Source organism: Orcinus orca, chromosome 1 (assembly GCF_937001465.1).
Source record: "Orcinus orca chromosome 1, mOrcOrc1.1, whole genome shotgun sequence".
Lineage (NCBI taxonomy): Eukaryota > Metazoa > Chordata > Mammalia > Artiodactyla > Delphinidae > Orcinus > Orcinus orca.
In genome coordinates, this window is record NC_064559.1 from 170,302,974 (window position 1) to 170,330,866 (window position 27,893).

The 27,893-nt window shown below is 35.0% G+C and overlaps 1 protein-coding gene across 1 annotated transcript; it reads right to left on the reverse strand.

Annotated features, from left to right (window-relative positions):
* Positions 1 to 953: 953 nt before the first annotated feature.
* Positions 954 to 27,240, reverse strand: C1H1orf185 (chromosome 1 C1orf185 homolog). Its single transcript, XM_049694147.1, has 5 exons — positions 27,141 to 27,240; positions 24,175 to 24,280; positions 13,125 to 13,254; positions 2,636 to 2,672; positions 954 to 1,429 (listed from the first exon to the last, which is right to left on the reverse strand). Exons 1-5 carry the CDS (start codon positions 27,238 to 27,240, stop codon positions 1,035 to 1,037), a joined length of 768 nt encoding a protein of 255 aa, XP_049550104.1. The 3' UTR covers positions 954 to 1,034.
* Between the last annotated feature and the right edge of the window lie 653 nt (positions 27,241 to 27,893).

Here is a 27,893-nt window from a genome sequence, read left to right on the forward strand (position 1 = left end):
TCACAACCCATGAGATTTTCTCACAACTATAACCAGTAGAAATGACCAGGTGCTTCAACAGAGAGAGGTGTTCTAATACTTTTTAATATTCCCCCTAGGAGGGAAGTGATCAGCCTGGATAATGCTACTACCATATTTGAGACAAGTTTCTTTTCATTTATTGTAATAGGCATGATTTATCTCTTGGGAAGATATGCACAGGTCCTGGTATGAGTATTTTAAGCACAAAAGGTAATATTATATTTTGTTAATTGTTTTTCCCAAGAGAAAGAAAAACAGAGACTAATTACATGAAGGGTATTTGTGAGAAAGAGATTAAAAGAGATCAATTACAGGGTGGGTGTCAGAAATCCCTCAGCGCCATAAATAGAAATTTGACCAAGGGTCTCTCAAATTAGAGAGGAATTCTGGTTCATCTAGCTTGAGTCACATGTCTATGAACATAGTTGCTCACATCTTCATCATAGTGGGGTAAGGGCTGGAGGGCTATTCTGAGAAACAGACATAGGAAAGGGCAAAGAAAATTATTTTCTGTATTCTTCACAGTGTTCCAGGCTCCTCTAGAGGAGCAAAGTTATATTGCTTACGAAAGTCATGGCATAATAAGATTTAAATGGTAGGTGATTTATGTATTTAAAATTCAGAATAGCTGACGGAAGTATTCTGCCCAGCCTTACCCACATTGAAATAAAACTGAAAATGTCAAAGTATAAAGAAATGCTGCAAATGTTTTATTAAAAATGTATTTGTGCTGAAGATTTCTTAAAGTATTTCTCCTATGTGTTGAAATACATTCCTATTATTTATTATGCCCTTTGATGAGATACAAGGAGTTAAACTTAATGTTTATGATATTGCTCTAGTTCTTCCTGTAATTTTGTTTCTAGAAATAATTGGCAAGGGAAGTAGGACCACTCTATGGTAAAGATCAAGAAAAGCAATATTAGCATGGACATGTTAAGAGACTCAAAAGCTGGTAATTCAGTTTTAACTTTACATGATTTCAGTGTACACAAAGTTTCAAAAGAAAAAAGTCATTCAATATTATGTTGAAGGTTTTGTATTTCAACCTCTGTATTTCTTCGTGTAAATATTCCCTTAATGTTGTCATCTTTTTGACCATCATAAAGTGTCATATTTAGTACATTTCCAGTACATTCTTCTAATGGAATGGTTGACAAGTATGAAAATACTTTCTCCATTACAGGCTCCCTGAGAAAAGGCATTGGAGGGCTCTTTTTCACTAGGGAATCATCAGAAAACCAGTCATCAGTTACTTCTATACTTTGGCTGTAATAAGAATCAGATGGTAACGTTGATAAGCTTAAGGTAACACTGCCGGGATTTGTTGCCGAGCTAGTCTCTGAGGAGTCACAAATGACCATTTTTGTTGCAAGGCAGAATTCATCTTTAGAATAATCTTTAATTGCTGTAAAAAAAATTAGATTTACTATGAATATTACATATTTATGAGCCAAATCTTAATTATAAGGATAATGTTACTTTCTAAAATTCAAACTCTTCTTAGGGTTTTAATGAACAGGATGATGCAACAGTGAAAATGCTAAGTTGCTATCATCATCCATACAATGTTAAGTATGTAATGGGGAATCAGCAATATTTTCATGATAATCAAGAGTACAAAAATCTATTCTAAATAAAATCAACCTGTTTTAACAGGAGAAGATTCTAAACAGGCTAGAAAGCTCAGTTCTGGAATGTTCCTTAAAATTAGAGATGGCAGACAGTTTCTTAACTATATATAGCTAAATATTGTCTTATTTAAAAAATAAATTTTAAAATGCCTCCTTAAGCAGGTAGATTACAAAATGTTTGATCCACAGTGGGAAGGGCCTATGAGTTGGCTTTATACCAAGTAAAGTAACAACTAACATTCATATAGTGCCTTACAATTTACAAAGCAGTTCAATATACTTCCAGATCTCATTTATCCTCTCAGTTATTCTTCAAGGTAGTTATTAGCCCTACTTCACAAAAGATATGACTGAGACTGAGACTTAAAGGAATGTCACCAAAATCAGATACAAAATGGACTTCAATCTAGATTTGTGTTACTCTAAGTCCCGTGCTTCTCCCACTACATTATTTATGCTGCACAGTTGTAAATAAAAAATGTTAAGTTTTAGAAAAGATCACATTTACACAATATCCTAAAATATCTTTTATAATATTTTACATGTTAATTTTTGATATGAATATATAACATTGTTAATGCTGTTTTAAATACCTTATTACATTTTATATTCAGCATTTCTAAAATTATGTAGGAGGGTAATGATTTGAGGTACTAAGTCAATATCTAAAGGGTTACAAAACACTCATGTCTTTTAACTCTCCATCATTACTATATGGCATTGACTGTGATACCTTTGGATTTAAAGAAGGGACAAAAATTAAAATTTCACATTTTAATTTAAGACAAGACATTATAAATCTTGTTTTCTAAAAAATATATGCCCATTCATATACTAATAAAAGTTTCCCTTGAGTTTTTATGATTTAAAAAAATATTTAGATACTTAGGATATATTTAGGATAGCCTCTTGATTCTTTCAAATGTGAATTGCTGGAAGTTGATTACAATTTATTCTAATAAATTGTTGAGAGAAAGTACCTTTTTTATGTGCTCTTTCCTTTTTTCTTTGCTCCTCCTACATAAAAAAATGTTATTTGTGTTTTAAAAATTAATAGTTTTTAAACAATTTGATACATATTTATATAAGAATAATATATTTTAACATCATAATAAATTTTTGATAGAATCATATTTTCCACGATATGAATTTATTTTACCAAACTATATTGACAGGAAAGAAAAAGTGTTGAGTTATCATCTGAAAAGAATGTGAATTGGTTCAAGAAGGCAGTCTCCAGGATAGGGAATGAAGGGTGAAATAGAGTTCAACAGGATTATTTCTCTCCATTCTCACTAACTTAGAGTCACTTGGTTAAAACTAGAGAGGGCTAAAAAAGTAATTACAATTCCTAGACTTGCTCATTCTATTAACTAATAACAACAAGAAAGTGAATTCTGGCAGAAGGCTTTTATAAAAATGCGACTATTCTTTTGAAGTAAAACATTTGATCAAACAATACATTCCAGATGTGTTCTGGGAAGTGTGGTGGTGTAGTAGTTCTCAAACAGGGCATCAGAATCACCTGGTGTGTTTATTAAAATGCTGATTCTTGGACATAATATCAGACCCTACTAAAACAGATTTTCTGGCAGTAGGGTTTAGGAGTATGCAGTGTAACACACTCCTCAAGCAGTTCTGATTCAGTTTTTCCTTAGACCACTAGATAAACAATGAGTTAGTGCATAGGGTGTTTGGTATGCAGTGGGTGAAGACAGAGAGATAATATTGTCTCGTGTTACAGGGGAAGAGTGTGGGTATTCTATGCTGATTTTCATTGTCTTGTTCACCGAAAAAGGCTTGCTTAGGATATACATATATATAGGGTATACATATATATAGGATAACACATAAGTACTTTTTTTTTTTACAACTTACTTTACTTTTTGGTCATATATATAGGATAACACATAAGTACTTTTTTTTTTTTACAACTTACTTTGTATATAGGATATATATATGTATATAGGATATATAGGATAACACATAAGTACTTTTTTTTTTTTACAACTTACTTTACTTTTTGGTCATTTTCAACTTTTATTAATATAAATGCCAGTATAGGCTCCTGACTTACCTTGCCTGGATTTAGGACCAATTCAATTTGTGACTCCTGTACAAATTATATTAGAACATTGCTTCTCACACTTTCACGTGCCTATGTATCACCTGGGGGAGCTTGTTAAAATGCATATTCTAACTCAATAGGTTTGGGATAGGGTCTGAGATTTTGCATTTCTAACAGGCTCCCAGGTAATGCTGATATTGTTGGTCTGGAAACCACAGAGTAAGGTCCTAGACTGATTAAAATTCTACCCCAACTAAGGGAATGACAAAATGGGCATTCTTATATATTGTTATATATAAATAGGTATAATTTTTCTGGAGGGCAATTTAACAAATCCATTTCTAGAAATTTATTATGCCAGGTAAATAATTTTGGATTTGTATAAATATTCAGTTACCAGAATGTTCATCACAACACTGTTTAGCATTTTTAAAACCTACAATTTAAAATTCTAAAAGTAAGGAAATCTTTAAATATGTTAGGATATGTGGATATTAATACAATGAGTATTCTTTCAAAATGATACTATAGTATCAGAAGTAAGTAAAGACTCAAAAAAATGATGGGGACGTATAAAAAAGAGGAATAATCTTAAACAAGTGGCTCACTGGTTAAATTTAGGAAAATTTGAGCATCAAAATAGTGATAGTAATGGATTATAATCTGCTGAATAAAATAGAAATCCATGAGTCTATATTAATAATAAATAAAATAAGGAAGAGGGTAGGGCTTCTTTCTCACAGTAGAAAGCCAAATGACAAATATGGATGGGAGTGGCAGAATTAGAAAATCATCATATTGTTACAGTTTTGTAAAGATTAGCTCAAGTAATAATAATTTATATAGCTAGTAAGTAGAGTTTGATGAAGAGGAGGATATTTACATGTTTTCAAAGTGTCACCACACAGCTTGTTTATTAACTGTAAGGGTAAAAACAGAAATAATTCAGTGAGGAAAGAACAGACATCATCTTGATTATGTGATCAACTAAAATCACCAGTGAAGAGCAGATGTACACTGTACGCCTTCAGATGTGATAAACTGCAAGGAAAAGTCACACTGAGGAACAGTCTATGATCTATAAAATAACTGGCTTGTATTCTTCAAAAATGTCAATATCATTGAAAGACAAAGAATGGAAATTTTAAAATATTTTGAACTAAATAATTATGAAAACAAAACATAAAATTTGTGAGATGCAACAAAAGAAGGCCTTAGAGGAAAATTTAAATATTAAATGTTTATATTATAAAAGAACAAAAGTCTAAGAATAATAAAGCATAAAACTCCAGGCAAGACTGATTTAGGAAAAGAGAAATATCAGGAATAAGAAGAGTACCATCACTAAAGATTCTATAGATTTTAGAAGCATAATAAGAAGAAACTACTAAAAACTTTCTGCCAATAAACTTAACAACTTAGGTACAATGGACAAATTTACTGAAAAAAATTCCTAAAACATACAAAATAGAAATATTTTGTATGTTCCACATCTGTTAAAGGAGCTAAATTCATAGCCAAAAATTTTCTCGGACTTCCCTGGTAGTGCAGTGGTTGAGAGTCCACCTGCCGATGCAGGGGACATGGGTTCGTGCCCCGGTCCGGGGAGATCCCACATGCCACGGAGTGGCTGGGCCCGTGAGCCATGGCCGCTGAGCCTGTGCATCTGGAGCCTGTGCTCCGCAACGGGAGAGGCCACAACAGTGAGAGGCCCGTGTACCACCAAAAAAAAAAAAAAAAAATTTCTCTTGAAGAAAATTCCAGACCTTGATGACTTCATTGGTGAATTCTAGAAAAAAGTTTGAGAAGGCAATATAGCCAATTCTACACAAAAATTTTTCAGAAAGTAGAGGAGGAGGAACCATTTCCCTATTGTTTTGTGACGAGAATAAAACTGTGATACTGAAATCTAACCAGATATTACAAGATAAGAAAATTATAAAATAATATCCCTCGTTAACATAGATGCAAAAATTATTTAAAATATATTGGTAAATCAAATCCAGTGGGGTTTATTCCAGGAATACAGGGTTGATTTAACATTTGAAATTCAATGTAATTCACATTAACAAAATAAAAGAGAAAACTCATGTGAACAATTTTAAAAGGTGCAGGAAAAGCATTTGGCAATATCAGCAACCCTTCATGGCAAAACAAACAGACAAACCTCTCAGGAAAAAAGGAATAGAAGGGAATTTCCTCAATCTGACTATATGCATCTACAAAAAATCTATAGCTAATTTCCTATTTAATGATGAAAAGCTGAATGTATTCTAAGATCAGAATATAAAAAGGATATCTGTTCTCAGTACTTCTGTTCATCATTATACTGGAGGTCCCATCCAATGCAATAAGATGCGAAAATAAAATAAAAGCATAAACATTGGAAAAGAAATAAAACTGATGTTTTTTACAGATCTCATGCTTGTACATGAAGAAAACCTTTTGTGGTCCTCAAAAAAACTACTAGAATAAATAAATTTATTTATAAAGGTCATAGAACACAGGTCAACTGTAGTAAAGATGGCAATTCATTACAAACTAATGTATAAACTAAATGTAACTCTTGGGACTTCCCTGGCATTCCAGTGGTTAAGACTCCACACTTCCACTGCAGGGGCCATGGGTTCGATCCTTGGTCGGGAAACTAAGACCCCCATGTGGTGTGGGGTATGCTGCGTGGTGCAGCCAAGAAAGAAAAAAAAAAAGGTAATTTTCATCATGATCTCAACAAGATTTTTTTCTAGCTAAAGTTCACCTTAAAATGTATATGGACATGCAAAAGAATAAGAAAACCTAAAACAATGTTGAAAAAGAAGAATGAAATTGGAGAAATCGTACTGCTCAATTTTATAATTTACTATACAGCTAGAGTGTCATATTGGTAGAGATAGACACACAGGTCAATAAACCAGATAGAGAATGCAGAAACAGACTAACACATATATGCCCAACAGATTTTTCACAAAATTTGCACAAACAATTCAATGGAAGAGGATAGCCTTTTCAAAAATTAGTGCTGGAATAATATGACATTAATAGCCCCCCAAAATGAACTTTGATTTAAACCTCACACTTTATACAAAAATTAACTAAAAATGGATCAGAGATAGAAATATAAAATGTAAAATGGTAATAGCCAAAACAATCTTGAAAAAGAAGAACAAAGTTGGAGAACTTACTGATATCAAAACTTACTACAAAGCTATAGCAATGAAGACAGTGTGGTATTGGTATAAGGACAGATATATAGATCAATGGAATAGAACTGAGATTCCAGAAATAAATGCTCATATTTACAATCAGTTGATTTTTGACACGAGTGCTAAGACAATTTCATAGGAAAATAATACTCTTTTCAACAAATGGTGTTGGGACAACTAGGTTTATACATGCAAATAAGTGAAGTTGGATCAATACCTCATACTATATACAAAAAACTAACTCAAAATGGATCAAACACTTAAATATAATAGCTAAAACTATTAAATTCTTAGAAGAAAACAGAGGTATAAATCTTTATGACCTCAATTAAGGAATGATTATAGATATGACACCAAAGACACAAGCAACAAAAGAAAAAATTAGGTAAACTGGACTCAAGAAAATTAAAAACATTGGTTCTTCAAACAACACCATAAGAAGAAAAGACAACCCATGAAATGGGAGAAAATTTTTACAAATCATATATCTGATATAGGATATGTATCTAGAATATATAAAGAATACTTAAAACTCAACAACAAAAAGACAAATAGCCCAAATTTTAAAAATGGACAAAGCTTTGAATAGATATTTCTCTAAAGAAGATATACAAATATCCAATAAGCACATGAAAGTATTTTCAACGTCATTAGGCTTTAAGGAAATGCATATCAAAACCATGACAAGATACCACTTGATGCCCACTAGGATAACTATAACAAAAAGACAGGTTAAAAACAAGGGTTAACAAGGGTGCCACAAAATATAATCTTCATATACTACCTGTGGGGATATAAAACGGTGCAGTCACTTTGGAAAAAAGTCTGGCAATTCTTCAAAAATTAAACATAGAGTTACCATATGACACAGCATTTCCATTCCTTGGTATATACCCAAGAGAAATGAAAACATATACCTGCACAAAAACTTGTATACGAATATACATAGTGACATTATTCATAATAGTCATGAAGTGGAAACAACTCAAATGTCCTTCAACTGATAAATGGATAAACAAAATGTGATATATCCACACACAATGGAATATTATTCAGCCATGAAAAAGAATAAACTATTGATATATGCAATAACACAGATGGACCTTGAAAACATTATGCTAAATGAAAAGGCAGATACAAGAGACCTTATATTGTATGTATCTATTTATAAGAAATTCCAGAATAGGCAAATCTATAGGTACAGAAAGTATAGATTAGTGGTTGTCTAGGCCTAGGAGGATTGGAGGAAAATGGAGGGGCAGTGATTGCTAAAGGTACAGGGTTTCTTTTTGAGGTGATAAAGGTGTCCTAAACTGCTTGTGAAGATGGTTCTATAACTCTGTGAATATCTATCTAAAAACTACTGAATTAGACACTTTAAAAAGGCAAATTGTATGGTATGTGAACTATACCTCAATAAAGCTATTAAATATAAAACAAAGCAACCTAAAACTAAGAAACTTTTAGAAGAGAACTTAGAAACAAATCCTTGTGACCTAGGGTTAGACTAAGAGTTATTGGACATGACACTTAAAGTATGATTCAAAAAGGAAAAATATACAACTCAACAACAAGGAAGCAAACAACCCAATGAAAAATGGGCAGAAGGCCTAAACAGACATTTCTCCAAAGAAGAAATACAGATGGCTAATAGGAACATGAAAGATGCTCAACAGTGCTAATATTAGAGAAATGCAAATCAATTACATTGAGGTACCACCTCTCACCAGTCAGAATGGCCATCATTTAAAAGTCTACAAATAACAAATGCTGGAGAGAGTATGGAGAAAAGGGAACCTTCCTACACTGTTGGTGGGAATGTAAGTCGGTACAGCCACTATGGAGAACAGTATGGAGGTTCCTCAGAAAACTAAAAATAGAATTACCATATGATCCAGCAATCCCACTCCTGGGCATGTATCTGGGCAAAACTATGATTCAAAAAAATACATGCACCCCTATGTTCATAGCAGTACTATTCACAATAGCCAAGACATGGAAACAACCTAAATGTCCATTGACAGATGAATAGATAAAGAAAATGTGATATATATATATATATATATATATATATATATATATATACAATGGAATACTACTCAGCCATAAAAAAGAACAAAATATAAAGCCATTTACAGCAACACAGATGCAACTATAGGTTATCATACTAAGTGAAGTAGTCAGAAAGAGAAAGACAAATACCATATGATATCACTTATATGTGGAATCTAAAATATGACACAAATGAACCTATCTATGAAACAGAAACAGAATCACAGACATAGAGAACAGACTAGTGGTTACCAAGGGGGAGGGGGTTGGGGGAGGGGGGAGTGAGAGGTTGAGGTTAGCAGATGTAAGCTTTCATATGCAGAATGGATTAACAACAAGGTCCTACTGTACAGCACAGAGAACTATATTCAATATGCTATGGTAAACTGTAACGGAAAAGAATATTAAAAAAATGTCTATATATGTATAAATGAATCAGTTTGCTGTACAGCAGATTAATACAACATTGTAACTCAACCATCTTCAATAAAAACAAAACAAAACAAAAAGGTAAAATGGATAAATTGGACTTCACCAAATTAAAACTTATGCTGTTTTTCATTTTGAGAGGATGAAAACACAAGTCATCAAATGGGAGAAAATATTAGTAAATCACATATCTGACAAAAAGACTTGTATCCAGAATATACTCTCTAACTTAAACAGAAAGATAATCCAGTTAGAAAATGCACAAGAGACTTGAAGAGACTCTTCACCAAAGAAGATATATGGATGGCAGAAAATTAAAAATATGAAAAGCTGTTCAACAGCACTACCCGTTAAAGAAATGCAAATTAAAATCACTAAACACATTTAAATGGCTAAACTTTAAAATGCTGCTAAGTACCAAATGATAAAGAGGATGCAAAAACATGATTATCTTATACGTTACTGGTGGATATGTAATATGGTACAATCTGGAAATCAATCTGGAAATTTCTTTAAAAATTAAACATATTTACCACATGATCCAGGAACTGCATTTCTGGGCATTTATTTTAGAGAAACTAAAACTAATGTTTTCCAAAAAGCCTATACACAAACGATCATGGCATCCTTATTTTGTAATAGCTCCTAAATGGAAACAACCCAAATACTCCTCAATGGATAAATGGTTAAACAAACTGTGATATCTCCACACAATGTTACACTACTAGCAATAAAAAAGGAAAAAACTATTGATACATGCAATGATATGGAGGGATCTTACGGGCATTATGCTAAGTGAAAAAAGGCCAAGCTCAAAAGGCCATATGCTATAAGATTCCATTTATATAACATTCTAGAAATGAAGAAATTACAGTGATGGAGAAAAGATCAGTGGTTGCCAGAGGTTAGGGAAAGGGAGTGGGGGAGTGACTATAAAGGGTAGTATGAGGGAGTTCCTTTATGGTGATGGAACAATTCTTCTGTATGTTGACTGTCGTGGTGGTTATACAAACCTATACATATGATAAAATGTCATAGAATTATATATAAAAACAACAAAAAGTGAGTACATGCATAAACTGGTAATCTTTGAGTTAGGTCTGTAGCCTAAATTTCCTGGTTCTGATAATGTATACTTATAATAAAGTATACTTTTCATAAAGTATACTTATATAAGATGTCATTGGGGGAAGTGGGTGATGGGTATACAGGACATCTTTGTAATTTTTCTGCAACTTTTTGGTCTGTAATTCAGAATAAGATAAGATAAATATATTGTATTTATATTTACTAACAACAAACAGTTGGGAAATAAAATTTTTAAATCAATACTATTTACCATAGCATAAAAATAACTATAAATAAAACTAAAACAAATGTGAAGGACTTCTACACTGAAAACCACGAACTAAAATAAAAGAACACCTCAACAAATTAAATTAATACATTTAAATTAAAGAAGTCAATAAAAGTAGAGTGGGACTTTCCTGGGGCACAGTGGTTAAGAATCTGCCTGCCAATGCAGGGGACACGGGTTTGATCCCTTGTCCGGGAAGATCCCACATGCTGTGGAGCAACTAAGCCTGTGTGCCACAACTACTGAGCCTGCGCTCTACAGCCTGCGAGCTGCAACTACTGAGTCCACGTGCCACAACTACTGAAGCCCATGTGCTCTAGAGGCCACATGCCACAACTACTGAGCCCACACGCCTAGAGCCCGTGTTCCACAACAAGAGAAGCCCATGCACTGCAATGAAGCATAGTCCCCGCTCGCTACAACTAGAGAAAGCCCGTGCGCAGCAACGAAGACCCAATGCAGCCAAAAAAAACTTTGACAGTTTGGCAACAGAATTAAACACCTCTTACCATTTGATCCAGCAATCATGCTGTTGGTAGTTACCCAAATGAGTTGAAAATATATGTCCACACAAAAACCTGCCCATGAATGTTTATAGCAGCTTTACTCATAATTGCCAAAACTTGAAAGCAACCAAGATGTCCTTCAGTAACTGAGTGGATAAATAAATTGAAGTAGATCCATACAATGGAATATTATTCAGCACCAAAAAGAAATGTGCTATCAAGCCGTAAAAAGACAGAGAGAACTTTAAATGCATATTAATAAGAGAAAGAAATCCAAAAAGGCTACATACTGTATGATTCCAACTATATGACATTCTGGAAAAGGCAAAACTATGGAAACAGCTGAACAATCACTGGCTGGAGGGAAGGATGAACAGGGATGGAACAAGAAGATTTTTAGGGTAGTAAAACTATTGTGTCTGATACTATGATGGTACATACATCTCTGTTTCTCTGTCTTTCTGTCTCTTTGTTCCTGTTTATCTCTGTGTGCATGTGTGTGTGTGCCTGTCTGTCTGTCTGTCTGTCTCTCTCTCTCTATATATAGATATGTCAAAACCCATAGAATGTAGGATTCAAGAGTGAATACTAATGTAAACAATGGACTTTAGGTGATGTTGTGTCTGTGTAGGTTCATTAGTTGTAACAAATGTACCACTCTGGTGCACGATGTTGATAGTGGAGGAGGCTGCACTTGTATGGGGGCAAGGAGTATATGAGAACTCTATTTTTTTCTCAATTTTGTTGTGAACCTAAAACTTCTTGAAAAAATTAAGTCTATTAAGAAAAAACTACAGTGAGATACTATTACACATCCATCAGATTGTTAAAAATTTAGGAGCTTAAAAACATCAGTATTTGTTGATATGGAGCAATCCTAGCAATTATGCATGCCTGAGGGGAATGTATATTGACAAAACTACTTTGGAAAATAATTTGAAGTTATCTAATAATATTAAACATGCACAAACCCCATGAGTCAGTGATTCTACTGTTAGGTACATTCCCTGTGGAAATTTCCTTTAAAAAAACCAACTGAAAACAACTCAAATGTCCATAACATAAAATTTGATATATTAATACAATGGAATATGATATAACAATAAAAAATGACGAATGATGGGTATATGCACCAACCTGGATGAGTCTCAGAAATGTAATAGAAAAAGGGAAGAGTATATTAGATGTGGAGTCCAAAACATATAAAATTTAATAATGCATTGATTAGCTATATCATAGTTTTAAATTTCTACTGGTGTCTCCCTTGTTTTACATTGTCCATACAACTATTTTGATGCCATATAACAGAAAGTTAATTATGTGTCTGCCTTTCCCACTTGTACTACACTAGCACTTTTAAGGTAGGGTTTGTATCTTACTATCCTCAATAGGTAGGGCCCAGAGCTCAGAATGTAATGAAGCCTTAATAAAGCCTTATTAATTTCAATTAGCATTTTGTATTTAATTTCAATTAGTTGGTTTGGTTAGGTTATTTGGTTATCTGAGTATCCTCTTATCTCCAAATCTCTTTCTTCTGATAGGCTTGGCAATTTTTGCTTTGTTTTTTTATGCCATTCATCTTCATCCCTGTAACAATTCCAATATGGGGAATACAGGTTCTCAGGCTAGAGATACAGAGAAGCAACTGTAGAAGGAGACATTTTCATTTAATCTTTCAGTTTCCTGTAATATAAACTCTAACTAGTTTGGGTAATTTAAATTTAGCTCCTTGTTATTGTACCTCAAATTTAAAAATAATAGTGGATAATTTAAATAATTTAAAGACAACAACGCTAATGACATGGTGTCAAAAGAAATTATTTGAAAACATTGCTATAAAATATTACACACTACCTGTAATTGGAAATTTCCAGTATGAAAATTTTGAGAAATAAAAACACACTGAGATTTAATCTTTGCCTTTGATGGTCTTTGTCTGCATCTCTCATCAATTGTTTTAAACTTGGAATCTTGAAATATTTCTCTGAAAAATATTTTATAGAGAATATTATTAAACATGAATTATAAAACAAAATTATTCTGTTTCCAACAGTTCTACATAAACGTTTTAAAATCAGAATATATTATATATTTATTTTTAAAAGCACAAATCAACTTATATATTCCCTTTTCATATGTTACTGATTTCATTACACCTATTTTGTCCATAGAACATAAATTAAGCTACTTCTTCGCAGGGTTAATATTTCCAGTTTGAAGATTAACCATCAGTTTTTGATAACCTTCTCTCTGGTTGTGAGATAATTAATCGATTTAATGTCAATTAGTCTTTTCATAGATTTGCCTTTAATGGCAAAGGAAATTAAATGAAATGGAACTCAGTGGCCAATTTTATATTTAATAATGTCTCTGGCAAAAGTAAGTAGAAGGAAACTGAATTGAAACTAATGACTTACAAGGGAAGAGTACCTGTGATCTTTATGCATGCAGTCACAAGAAATTTTGAGAGAAGGTTAGAAATAATGAAGCAGCAAGTAAACTGATCAAAGCGGATCAAAGATAGTTAAGTATAAAGGAATGTAGTTTCTAATAGTAATTCTAAACTTAACAATTTAAAAAATAATGCTGATTGCCTTTTCTTCTTTCCGAGGTACTAGAAATTTTCCAAATTAATTCAAGAGATCATATTATGTTACTTATTGCAGTATTAACAATTAAAATTCATTCATTTATTGAATTCAATTGACTTAACAAATATTTACCGAGTACTTACTATGCGCCATGCATTAAACTGGATGTTGTATATACAGTGGCAGGGGAAAAAAAGCACAGCCACTATACTCATGGAACTGTCATTGCTCTCATGGAGCTTAAACACTATCAAGGAAGACAGGTATTAATAAAACAATCACAAGAAAATGAAAAATTACAACTGTGGAAAGTGTTATCAAGGAAAGCTACCTGCTACTCTGTGAGTATATAAGAAAGGGAATTAACTTGGTTAGAGAGGTCAGGGAAGGCTTTTCTGAGGATGAGATGATTGAATTAGGCATCTGAAGAAATGGGAGTAGTTATTAGATAGAGTGTAGTGGAGGAGGGGAGTTGTAGGAGTAAGAATATTCTAGTCAGAGAGAATATCAAGTGCAAAGACCTAGTGGCCAGATTAGGACAGTGTAGCAGAAGCACAGAAAGCAAGAGGGAAAGGTGGAGATGCAACTGGAGAGTATGCATGGGCATACTCTTAAAAGTCATGTGACTTTGTCTTCATCCTAAAAGCAATAGCAAGTCCTTTATAATGTAGTGGGAATGGGGTGGAAGGGTGGGGTGACTTGATCAGATCTGCATTTGGAAAATATCTGGCTGAAGTGCGAATAAGATATTAAATGAGGAGTATAGTGAAGGTAAAGGGTCAGTTATAACTCTGTAGGACTATGTGGGGGATAATGATAAGTTGGATAAGGTAGTGTCAACGATAATGGAGAGAAATGGATAGATTTGGGCAATTAATGAAGTAAAATAAATAGAACTTGGTGATGGTTCGAATTTAGTAGGGGTGGGAAAGACAGAGGGAGATATCAAGCATGTCTACCATCTTTCAAGGGAAAAAAACCAAAACAAAACAATCCTTCCTTGACCTCACAGTTTCTTCCAGTTTCTGCCCCTTTCAGCAACTCCCCAACATCAAAAAAAAAAAAAAAAAAAAAAAAAAAAAAGCTTCTTAAAAGGATGTATATACTTGTCTGAATTTTCTCTTGTACTTTACACAAAAGTCAGCTTCTGAACACATCACTCCACCAAAACTGTTCAAGGCTACCAATAACTTCCATGTCGCTATTCCAAAACTTATTTCTCTATCCTCATCTTTTTCAACCTTTTTTTTTTTTTTTTTTTTTTTTTTTTTGCGGTACGCGAGCCTCTCACCGTTGTGGACTCTCCCATTGCGGAGTACAGGCTCCGGACGCGCAGGCTCAGCGGCCATGGCTCACGGGCCCAGCCGCTCCGCGGCACGTGGGATCTTTCCGGACCGGGGCACGAACCCGTGTCCCCTGCATCGGCAGGCGGACTCTCAACCACTGCGCCACCAGGGAAGCCCAAACATTTTCTAATTTTGACTTGCTTGACACCACACATCTTTCTGCTTTTCCTTTTCAGATGTTGTAGATTCTTCCTACTCTTTTTCTATATGTCTAATATTGGTGAGCTGAAGACCAGTCCTATGTTCCTCTCTTTAAACAATCACTCCCTGGTTAGTCTCATCCAGTTGTATGACTTTTTTTTTAATTGGAGTATAACTGCCTTACAATGTTGTGTTAATTTCTGCTGTACAATGAAGTGAATCAGCTATATGTATACATATATCCCTTCCCCCTTGGACCTCCCTCCCACCACCATCCTACCCATCTAGGTCATCACAGAACACCGAGCTGAGCTTCCTGTGCTTTACAGCAGGTTCCCATTAGCTATCTATTTTACACATGGTAGTGTATATATGTCAATCCTAATCTGCCAGTTCATCCCACACTCCCCTTCCCCCCATGTCCACCCATCGGTTCTTGTGTCTGCATCTCTATTCTTGACCACAAATAGGTTCATCTGTACCATTTTTCTAGATTCTACATATATTAGTTAATATACAATGTTTGTTTTTCTCTTTCTGACCCACTTCACTCTGTGACAGACTCTAGGTCCATCCACACCTCTACAAATGACCCAATTTCGTTCCTTTTTATGTATGACTGAGTAATATTACATTGTATATATGTACCACGTCTTCTTTATCTATTCATCTGTCGATGGACATTTAGGTTGTTTCCATCTCCTGGCTATTGTAAATAGTGCTCCAATGAACATGTGTCCTTTTGAATTATGGTTTACTCAGGGTATGTCCCAGTAGTGGGATTGCTGGGTCATATGGTAGTTCTATTTTTAGTTTTTAACGGAACCATCATACTGTTCTCCACAGTGGCTGTATCAATTTACATTCCCACCAACAGTACAAGAGGGTTCCCTTTTCCCCACACCCTCTCCAGCATTTATTGTTTGTAGATTTTTTGATGATGGTTATTCTGACCAGTGTGAGGTGATACCTCATTGTAGTTTTGATTTGCATTTCTCTAATAATTAGTGATGTTGAGCATCTTTTCATGTGCCTCTTGGCCATCTGTATGTCTTCTTTGGAGAGATGTCTATTTAGGTCTTCTGCCCATTTTTGATTGGGTTGTTTGTTTTTTTGATATTGAGCTGCATGAGCTGTTTATATATTTTGGAGATTAATCCTTTGCCCATTGCTTCATTTACAAATATTTTCTCCCACTCTGAGGGTTGTCTTTTCGTCTCGTTTATGGTTTCCTTTGCTTTTAAGTTTAATTAAGTCACATTTGTTTATTTTTGTTTTTATTTTCATTACTCTAGGAGGTGGGTCAAAAAAGATCTTGCTGTGATTTTTGTCAAAGAGTGTTTTTCTTATGTTTCCCTCTAATAGTTATAAAGTGTCCAATCTTACATTTAGGTGTTTAATCAATTTTGAGTTTATTTTTGTGTATGGTGTTAGGGAGTGTTATAATTTCATTCTTTTACATGTGGCTGTCCAGTTTTCCCAGCACCATTTATTGAAGAGACTGTCTTTTCTCCATTGTATACTCTTATCTCTTTTGTCATAGATTAGGTGACCACAGGTGCGTGGGTTATTCTCTGGGCTTCCTATCCTGTACATTTGATCTCTATTTCTGTTTTTGTGCCAGTACCGTACTGTTTTGATTACTGTAGCTCTGTAGTATAATTTGAAGTCAGGTAGCCTGATTCCTCCAGCTCCACTTTTCTTTCTCAAGATTTCTTTGCCTATTTGGGGTCTTTTGTGTTTCCATACAAACTGTAATTTTTTTGTTCTAATTCTGTGAAGAATGCCATTGGTAATTTGATAGGGATTGCATTGAATCTGTAGATTCCTTTGGGTAGTATAGTCATTTTCAAAATATTGATTCTTCCAATCCAAGAACATGGTATATTTCTCCATCTGTTTATGTCATCTTTGATTTCTTTTATCAGTGTTTTATAGTTTTCTGCATACAGGTCTTTTGCCTCCTTAGGTAGGTTTATCCCTAGGTATTTTATTGTTTTTATTGTGATGGTAAATGGGATTGTTTCCTTAAATTCTCTTTGTGATATTTTGTTGTTAGTGTAGAGGAATGGAAGAGATTCCTGTGCATTAATTTTGTATGCTGCTACTTTATCAAATTCATTGATTAGCTCTAGCAGCTTTCTGGTGGCATCTTTAGGATATTCTATGTATGGTATCATGTCATTTGCAAACAATGACAGTTTAACTTCTTTTTTTCCAATTTGTAGTCCTTTTATTTCTTTTCTGATTGCCATGTCTAAGACTTCCAAAACTATGTTGAATAAGAGTGGCGAGAGTGGACATCCTTGTCTTGTTCCTGATCTTCGAGGAAATGCTTTCAGTTTTTCACCATTGAGAATGATGTTTGCTGTGGGTTTGTCATATACAGCCTTTATTACTTTGAGATAGGTTCCCTCTATGTCAACTTTCTGGAGAGTTTTTATCATAAATGGGTGTTGAATTTTGTCAAAAGCTTTTTCTACATCTATTGAGATGATCATATGGTTTTTATTCTTTAATTTGTTAATATGGTGTATCATATTGGTTGATTTGCATATATTGAAGAATCCTTGCATCCCTGGGATAAATCCCACTTGAGAATGGTGTATGATCCTTTGAATGTGTTGTTGGATTCTGTTTGCTAATATTTTGTTGAGGAATTTTGCATCTATATTCATAAGTGATATTGGCCTGTAATTTTCTTTCTTTGTGATATTTTTAGTTTTGGTATTAGGGTGATGGTGGCCTCGTAGAATGAGCTTGGGAGTGCTCCTCGTTCTGCAATTTTTTGGAAGAGTTTGAGAAGGATAGGTGTTAGCTCTTCTCTAAATGTTTGATAGAATTCACCTGTGAAGCCATCTGGTCCTGCACTTTTGTTTGTTGGAAGATCTTTAATTACAGTTTCAATTTCATTACTTGTGATTGGTCTGTTTATATTTTCTAATTCTTCCTGGTTCAGTCTTGGAAAGTTGTACCTTTCCAAGAATTTGTCCATTTCTTTCAGGTTGTCCATTTTATTGGCATACAGTTGCTTGCAGTAGTCTCTTATGATCCTTTGTATTTCTGTGGTGTCAGTTGTAATTTCTCCTTTTTCATTTGTAATTTTATTGAGTCCTCTCCCTTTTTTTTTTGATGAGTCTGGCTAAAGATTTATCAATTTTGTTTATCTTCTCAAATAACCAGCTTTTAGTTTTGTTGATCTTTGCTACTGTTTTCTTTGTTAGTATGTCATTTATTTCTGCTCTGATCTTTATGATTTCTTTCCTTCTACTGACTTTGGTTTTGTTTGTCTGTTTGTTTGTTCTTTTTTCTCTAGTTGCTATAGATGTAAGGTTAGATTATTTATTTGAGATTTTTCTTGTTTCTTGAGGTGAGATTGAATTGCTATAGACTTCCTCTTAGAACTGCTTTTTGTCATTGTCATCTGTTTCTATGTATTTTTTTATTTCCTCTTTGATTTCTTCAGTGATCTCTTGCTTATTTAGCAGTTCACTGATTAGCCTCCATGTATTTGTGTTTTTACAGTATTTTTCCCTGTAATTGATTTCTAATCTCATAGCATTGTGGTCAGAAAAGATGCTTGATATGATTTCAATTTTCTTAAATTTACTGAGGCTTGATTTGTGACCTTGGAAAATGTGATCTATCTGGAGAATGTTCCATGTGCACTTGAGACAAAAGTGTATTCTGCCACTTTCGTGTGGAATGTCCTATAAATTTCAATTAAATCTATCTGGTCTATTGTGTCATTTAAAACTTGTATTTCCTTATTTTCCGTCTGGATGATCTGTCTTTTGGTTTAAGTGGGGTGTTAAAGTCCCACACTATTGTTGTGTTACTGTCAGTTTCCCCTTTTATGGCTGTTAGCATTTGCCTTATGTATTGAGGTGCTCCTATGTTGGGTGCATAAATATTTATAATTGTTATATCTTCTTCTTGGATTGATCCCTTTATCATTATGAAGTGTCCTTCCTTATTGCTTGTAACAGTCTTTATTTTAAAGTCTATTTTATCTTATATGAATATTGCTACTCCAGCTTTCTTGTGATTTCCTTTTGCATGGAATATCTTTTTCCATCCCGTCACTTTCAGTCTGTATGTGTCCCTAGGTGTGAAGTGAGTCTCTTGTAGACAGCATATAAATGGGTCTTGTTTTTGTATCCATGCAGCCAGTCTGTGTCTTTTGGTTGTAGCATTTAATCCATTCACATTTAAGGCAATTATTGATATGTATGTTCCTATGACCATTTTCTTAATTGTTTTGGGTTTGTTTTTGTAGTTCCTTTTCTTCTCTTGTGTTTCCCACTTAGAGAAGTTCCTTTAGCATTTGTTATAAAGCTGGTTTGGTGGTGCTGAGCTCTCTTAGCTTTTGCTTGTCTAAAAAGGTTTTAATTTCTCCATCGAATCTGAATGAGATCCTTGTTGGGTAGAGTAATCTTGGTTGTAGGTTATTCCCTTTCATCACTTTAAATATATCGTGCCACTCCCTTCTGGCTTGTAGAGTTTCTGCTGAGAAATCAGCTGTTAACCTTTTGGGAGTTCCCTTGTATGTTATTTGTCATTTTTCCCTTGTTGCTTTTAATAATTTTTCTTTGTCTTTAATATTTGTTAATTTGATTACTATGTGTCTTGGCATGTTTCTCCTTGGGTATATCCTGCCTGGGACTCTCTGCACTTCCTGGGCTTGAGTGGCTAATTCCTTTTCCATGTTAGGGAAGTTTTTGAGTATAGTCTCTTCAAATGTTTTCTCAGACCTTTCTCTTTCTATTCTTCTTCTGGGACCCCTATAATTCGAATGTTGGTGCATTTAGTGTTGTCCCAGTGGTCTCTAAGATTGTCTTCAATTCTTTTCATTCTTTTTTCTTTATTCACTCCTTGGCAGTTATTTCCACCATTCTATTTTCCAGCTCACTTATTCGTTCTTCTGCCTCGGTTATTCTGCTATTGGTTCCACTAGTGTATTTTTCATTTTAGTTATTGTGTTGTTCATCACTGTTTGTTCTTTAGTTCTTCTAGGTTTTTGTTAAACATTTCTTGTATTTTCTTGATCTTTGCCTCCATTCTATTTCCAACATTTTGGATCATCTTTATTATCATTACTCTGAATTCTTTTTCAGGTAGGTGCCTATTTCCTCTTCATTTGTTTGGCCTTTTAGGTTTTTACCTTGCTCCTCCATATGTAATATTTTTTTTTGTCTTATCATTTTTTTTTGATGTGTGGGACTGTGCTCCTGTCTTACTGGTTGTTTGGTCTGACGCTTCCAACATTGGAGTTTGCAAACAGTTGGGTAGAGCTGGGTCTTGGCGGTGAGATGAGGACCCCTGGGAGACCTCACTCTGATTAATATTCCCTGGGGTCTGAGGTTCTCTGTTAGTCCAGTGGTTCAGACTTGGTGCTCCCACCACAGGAGCTCAGACCTGACCCCCCCAGCCCATGAACCAAGATCCTGGAAGCCACATGGCATGGCAAAAAAAAAAAAAAAAAAAGAGAGAAGAACAATAAGAAGGAATAAAAATTAAATAAATTTAGAACACTAACAGATATATTAGAAAAAATAAAAATATAAATGAAACAACTGAAAGGTAAAACGGAACCACAATAGTAGGGAAAAAAAAAAAGGGCCAGAAAAGACCTTGGCTGTGTGTGGCGAGGCTTAAGCAGGGGCAGGGTTTAGGCAGTGGGTGGTGTCTGGGCTCAGTACGCACATGGCTGGAAAAGGCCCTGGTGGGAATGGGGGGCGGGGCTCAGCATGGCTGGAGGGGGCTCAGATTGCCTCTGACCTCAGAGTGTGGAGGATCATGCCCGGGACCCCAGCAGGCTTGCAGGGTCCCGAGTGGTGGCAGGGAACACTAGTCCCATTCCCCCGATCTTCACGTCCCCTAGGGTCCCTCCCTGTTCACCTCTACTCTTCCCCCTTCTCTTGTTCCCACGTCCCCAGGACCCATGTGGATGGAGGGTCCTCAGAAGGTGGCGGACCAGACCTGAGGCCCCAGCATGCTCCCCGGGGCCTGAGTGGGCAGGGGAAATGCTGGCCGCATTCCCCTCTGATCCTCCAAACCCCTGAGGGTCTCTCCCTGTCCCTGTTAATCTCCTTGTGGTGAATGGGTCTCTCCAGGCATGGGAACCCCTTCCCTCTCCCAGTCACCCCTCAGGGGTGCCAGTACCATCTCACCTCCACTTCTCTTCCTCCCTTGCTCCTTCCAACGTCCTACCTAGTCACTTGGGGGTTCCTCCCATCCCCTTGGGTGTCAAGGCCACCCACCAGCATCTGGCAGCTGCCCTAGTTGTGAGGAGATGCAAACTCCATGTCCTCCTACTCCACCATCTTGACTCCATGCCCCCCAGTTGTATGATTTTATATACCCTCTATACATTGATAACCTAAATCTTCAGCCCTGATTTCTCCCCTGAAATTCACACATGTATATCTGACTGTCTAACATTTTTACTTGGATGTTTCATAGGCTTTCAAACTTACATCCAAAATACAACTCCTAGTTTACCACCACTCCCTCAACTTGTTTCCCTCCCAATCACCTCCTCATCTCAGTAAATGGCATGATTAACTACTCAGTTGCTCATGATAAAAATGTAGGTATTAGCATTAACTCTGCCATTTCACTTATCTTTCCTTACCTCATCCAATCCATCAATAAGACCTGCTAACTTTACCTGCAAAACTACCCAAAGTCCAGCCCCTTCTCTTCATCTCCTCTACTTCCATATTAGTCTAAGACACAATCATCCTTAACATGGACTGTGCAGTAGCATCCTAACTTGCCTCTCCGCTTTTACTCTTGTTCCATTAACATACAGGATTCATAGACACATAAGAAAAATCTTTTAAAAATATGAATCAGGGCTTCCCTGGTGGTGCAGTGGTTGAGAGTCCGCCTGCCGATGCAGGGGACGCGGGTTCGTGCCCCGGTCCGGGAAGATCCCACATGCCGCGGAGCGGCTGGGCCCGTGAGCCATGGCTGCTGAGCCTGCGCGTCCGGAGCCTGTGCTCCGCAACGGGAGAGGCCACAACAGGGAGAGGCCCGCGTACCGCAAAAAAAAAAAAAAAAAAAAAAATGAATCAGAACTCTCCTACATTGCTGACGGGAACGTACATCCATCTTGGAAAACTGTTTAGCAGTTTCTTTTAAAGCTAATCATACTATCCACCAATTCTACTCTTACCGAAGGGGAGTGAAAGCACATGTACAAAAAGATTAGAATGTTCACAGCAGCCTTATTTCCTAAGGGCTAGATGTTGGAAATGACCTAAATGTCCATTAACAGAAAAATGGATAAACAAACTGAGGTAAATTCATACAATGTAATACTACTCATTAATCAAAAGAATGAACAGATAAATGCAACAGCATAAATGAATCTCAAAAATATTACATTAAGTGAAAAAAGCAGACATAAAAAGTCCATTTATATGAAGTTCAAGAATAGGCCAAATTAATCTATGGTGATAAAAATCAGAATAATGACTGCCTCTGGGTAGGAGGTGGGGAGAAATTCCTGGAAAGCAGGATGAGGGATCCTTACAGGATGATGGAAAATTTCTATATCTTGACTGGGGTTGTGATTACATGGGAATATATTTGTTGAAATTCAACATCATATATTTAAAATCTGTATCTCAAATTTTTAAGTGTTATTAAAATGTAAATCATCTATAGGTGGCATTGTAGTCTTCAAAATGGGAATAATATTACTGCAACTTCATGGGGCAGTTATGAGGTCTAAATGAGATAACTACATATAAAGCACTTAGAACAGTATGCAGTAAACCCTTGATTTTAGCTATTATTATGATGATAATATCCTTCCCTTGCTTAAAACCTTCTGATGGCAGAAATAATAAAATGTAAATTCCATGTTTTAGCCTACAAATTCCTGTGTGATTTGACCCTTATCTCCCTCTTTAATCTCATCATTATTTCCGTCTCACTTCAGTCTACTCACACTGACTTTCTGTTTACTGAACAATACCAAGATCATTCCTACTTGGAGTTTCTGTACTTGCTATCACATTAGCTTAGAAAAAAGCTCTTCCACAGGGTCGTCACATGTCTGGCTTCTTTTTTTAATCTAAGTCTCAGATTAAATACTACCCACTTGAAGAGACATTCCCTGACCACTTTATTTGTTAATTATCTGTCTCCTCCCAGTGGCACTGCAAGTCTGTGAAAGAATGAATTAGTGAATAATTTCTGGTTTTCTGACTTGTGCAAGTGGATAGATAGTATGTATTCATTTGCTGAAATAGGGAATACTGGAAGAGTGTGTGGGAAGATCGTATTACAATTTAAATTTTTTAACATGAGCCAAAGCAAATACTGAACCAATTAAATAATAAAAAAACACCAAATTTTAGGGTTGAAAGGAACTGAGGTATCAAGTATCTTTTTTCCATCTCCGGCAAAAGACTACATTTAGACCATACCAGAGATTCTGTCAGCTCTCTTCTTAAATATCTCCTAAAGAAAGTCTTTTTCTCTCAGTAATGTTTTTAACCTCTAAATTAGTAGTCAAAATTTTAAAAGTTTTCTAGCCTTCTATTATAATTCAAACCCATGTCTTCTACAGAATAAAATAGATCTCGTTATTCCTTAAAATTTTAATGCATGAAGATTGCTATTATACTGCTCAGACTATTATACTACTAGGACTTCTCTTTTCAGGCTACTCTAAACATGTAAAGTTTTCTCTCCCCAATCAAATTACAGAATCAATATCATTATAGTTATTTAAATTTAATACCATTTGAGAAAATCTTTCACTGAATATTTAAAAGAAAAAAAGTCAAATATTCTAATAAATCTTACCTTCGTTTGCAAATCAGGAACCACAAAGCTGATGCCAAAGCAAAGAAACCAATTCCCAAAATAACAGCACCAGCAGCCAGAAAATAGGTTAAGTGGTTAGAAAAACCTATACAAATAAATTATAAAAGATTATTTCAGGCATATACCTTCATTCTCTATGTAAAATTAAATGACATAATAGCTTAACACATAATGTAGTGTTAATAACACATAATGTGTGTTAATACACAGTAACACCCATAAAAACACACATAATGTGCATTAATAACACATAATGTAGTGTTTAAGACATTAATGAGGAGGTTGGGAGACCTGACTTCTGGTCCTTTGCAATTCTAATAAATTTCAAGATCCTGAGTTTGAGAATTACTTGGGGCATCATCCTCATTAGGGCCCAGGGCACATTTCTTTGACCCTACCAAAATTTGAGACCTAGGTTTTGCTTGTTTTTATACAGCTGTCACCTCCTTTCTTCTTATCTAGTTGTCTCCCTTTCCAGACCAGCTGTGAATTTTTATGCTACTTTTCCAGTATCATTCTTTGCAGTCCTTCAACATAAGAGGATTTCCATTTTATGATTTTTATTATCAATCACTACAAGGAGGTAGATGAGGGTTGTAAAGAACAAATATGAGGAATTTTTAAAGACCTTAGAAATCTTTAAACATTTTATCTCTACTTTTTCTCAGGAACAGTAAAAGATCATAGCCAAAAGCTAAATAAAAACAATGTAAATAATGATATATCACAGGTTTATAACTGGAAAAGCCTACAGGAATTATATGGTATAACTCCTTCATTTTCCAGATGATAAAACTGAGGCCCAGGTGAAAGCAGTAAGTGAAGTTAAGGTCATGCAGCAAATTAAGGGCAGTCCTGTTTTTTTCTATTATCGTATCCCTGCTACCAAACATCTTAATACTGGTATGTATTAAAAAGAATTAAGAATAAAGAAAGCATGAGATATTTATAGTTAGGCTGGTCAAGTATTCATTAAGATTCTGAAATCTGCTACCTAAGCATAAAGCAAGCTGTAGAAAGCTTTCACAGAAGGCTGTATAGAATTTGAAGGGCCTTAAGACAACTTAGGAGTATATTATTTTGGGAAAAAGTGGTTTAAAAGTATAAATCTAATAGAAGATCTTTATGTGTGAACATATTGTAAGTTCCAGTAAGGGTATGAGGTGATAAAGACTTTGTTGTTCCCATACTTTTGTTGTTTTCTAAGTAATTTCCAACTTTCTAGACAGTGCTTCTCAAATCTTAGTTTTCTTTGGGTTCAGAAATATCTACATTTGGAAATTAATTAATGGTACAAAAAAGTTACATAAGGCTATTTATCAAAGTGAAACAATATGAAAAAACACCTCTAATTTTCATTTTTATATATGAAAAAATATAGATATTATGGACCAGATAATTTGTTGTGAGGGGCTGTCCTGTGCATTGTGCCAAAGGTATCTCCAGGCATTACCAAATGCATTCTGATGGGCAGAACTGCCCTCAGTTGAGGTTCACAGGTATAGTGGTATAAGGAAATATCAGATAGGATTAAATGATAAAAGCAAGATAGATAAAACATATATTTTTAAAAAATTTAAAGATATAGTTGTGCTCAAATATAAGATATATATTTCTATGGATGAAAGTAGAAAAGCAACACACAGAAATAAGTAGGAGCTAAAACCACAAGCATGCTAGGCACCGAGATCTGGAAGCCGGAATTAACTAGAAGCAGAGAATATCAGTGAGAGAATTCCCAGACCAAGCCATCCTCTGGCGTGGTAAATGACCAACTCAAAAGAAGACCAAGGAGGAATCTTGGAAATTATAAATTAAAAATTTTTAAGATGGAGTACATGCTTCTTTAAATACAAAGAATTAATGAAATGAAAGATAATACTGAGAGATTCACCCAATTACATAAAAAAGTGAAAAATATGATAAATTATGAGACTTGGAAAAGATTAAGAGCATATAGCATAAAACTAATAGGGGTCCCAAAAGAGAGAATAGAGAAGTAGCAGAGAAGCAATATTAAGAGATACAGCCTAAAAAGGTTTTTTCTTTTCCTTTTTTAAAATTAATTAATTTATTTTTGGCTGCGTTGGGTCTTCATTGCTGCATGCGGGCTTTCTCTAGTTGCGGTGAGTGGGGGCTACTCTTTGTTGCGGTGCACGGGCTTATTGCAGTGGCTTCTCTTGTTGTGAAACACGGGTTCTAGGCACGCGGGCTTCAGTAGTTGTAGCACGCAGGCTCAGTAGTTGTGGCACACGGGCTTAGTTGCTCTGCAGCATGTGGGATCTTCCCGGACCAGAGATTGAACCCATGTCCCCTGCATTGACAGGTGGATTCTTAACCACTGCACCACCAGGGAAGCCCAGAAGGTTTTTTCTTTAAAAAACTTTTTTTCAATTTACACATACTAAAATTCACTTGTGTGTGTGTGTGTGTGTGTGTGTGTGCAGTTCTGTAAGTTTTGACAAATATAAAAAGTATTTAATCACCACCACAACCAAGTTACAGAAAACTTCCATCACCCCAAAACATTTCCTGGTACAGCCTCTTAGTAGTCAAGTACTAACTGCTGGCAACCACTGATTATTTTCCATTCCTATTCTCTATCCTTATATTTTTGCCTTTTCCAGAATTTCGTATAAATAGAATAATACAGCATGTTGTCTTTTGAGTCTGGCTTTTTTAACTTAGCATAATGCATTTGAGATTCAGTCATGTTGTTGCATGTATCAGTAGTTTGTTTCTTTTTATTGCTGAGTAACATTCCACTTTATAGATGGACCACAGTTTATTCCCCAGCTAAGAGACGTTTGATTGTTTCCAGTTTGGGGTTGTTAGGAATAAGGCATACTATACATTTGCATACAGTTGCTTATTTGAACATAAATTTTTATTTCAGTAGGCTCATATAACAAGTATATATTCAAATTTATAAGAAACTACCAAACTGCTTTCCAAAGTGGCTGTTCTGTCTTGCTTTCCCACCAGCAAATACAACAGTTTCAGTTGCTCTGTATCATGGCTACCACTTGATATTGTCAGTTTCATTTCGGCCAACCTAATAGATGCACAGTGGTATCTTACTGTGGAGATACAGTGGTATCTTCCTTAAAAAAAAGGAAAGGAAAAAACCCTTTTAAGCTGCATCTCTTAATATTGCTTCTCGGCTACTTCTCTATTCTCTTTTGGGACCCCTGTTTTAATTTACATTTCCTTAGTGAATAATTATGTTGAGTGTCTTTCCACATGCTTATTTGCCATCCATATATCTTATTCAGTGAAGTATTTGTTCAAATCTTTGCTGATTTTTTAGAATTCTTTATATATTCTGGATACAAATCCTTGGTCAGATACATGATTTGGAAATATTTTCTCCCATCTGTGGCTTGTCTTTTCAATTCTCTTAATAGTGTCTTTCACAGAGCAAAACTTTTTAATTTTAGTGATATCCAATTTATCAACTTTTTTCTTTTATGGTTTGTGCCATGGGCTGTATCTAAGAACTCTGCAGGTCACAAAGATTTTCTTCTATGTTTTCCTATAAAATATTTCTAGTTTTATGTTTTACATTTAATTCATGATTCATTTTGAATTAATTTTTGCATAAGGTGAGAGGTACGGGTCAAGTTTTTTGGGTTTTTTTGTTTTGGGATATGTGTATTCAGTAGTTCCAACACTATTTGATGAAAAGACCATCCTTT

Excerpts from the sequence above, each read along its gene's own strand:
- C1H1orf185 (XM_049694147.1), bottom strand. The coding sequence starts at position 27,240 with ATGAAACTGACAATATCAAGTGGTAGCCATGATACAGAGCAACTGAAA. Across the intron at positions 24,281-27,140 it reads AACAGCCACTTTGGAAAGCA|GTTTTTCTAACCACTTAACC; the intron begins GTTTGGTAGTTT and ends TTATTTGTATAG. Across the intron at positions 13,255-24,174 it reads TTCCTGATTTGCAAACGAAG|AGAAATATTTCAAGATTCCA; the intron begins GTAAGATTTATT and ends AATATTTTTCAG.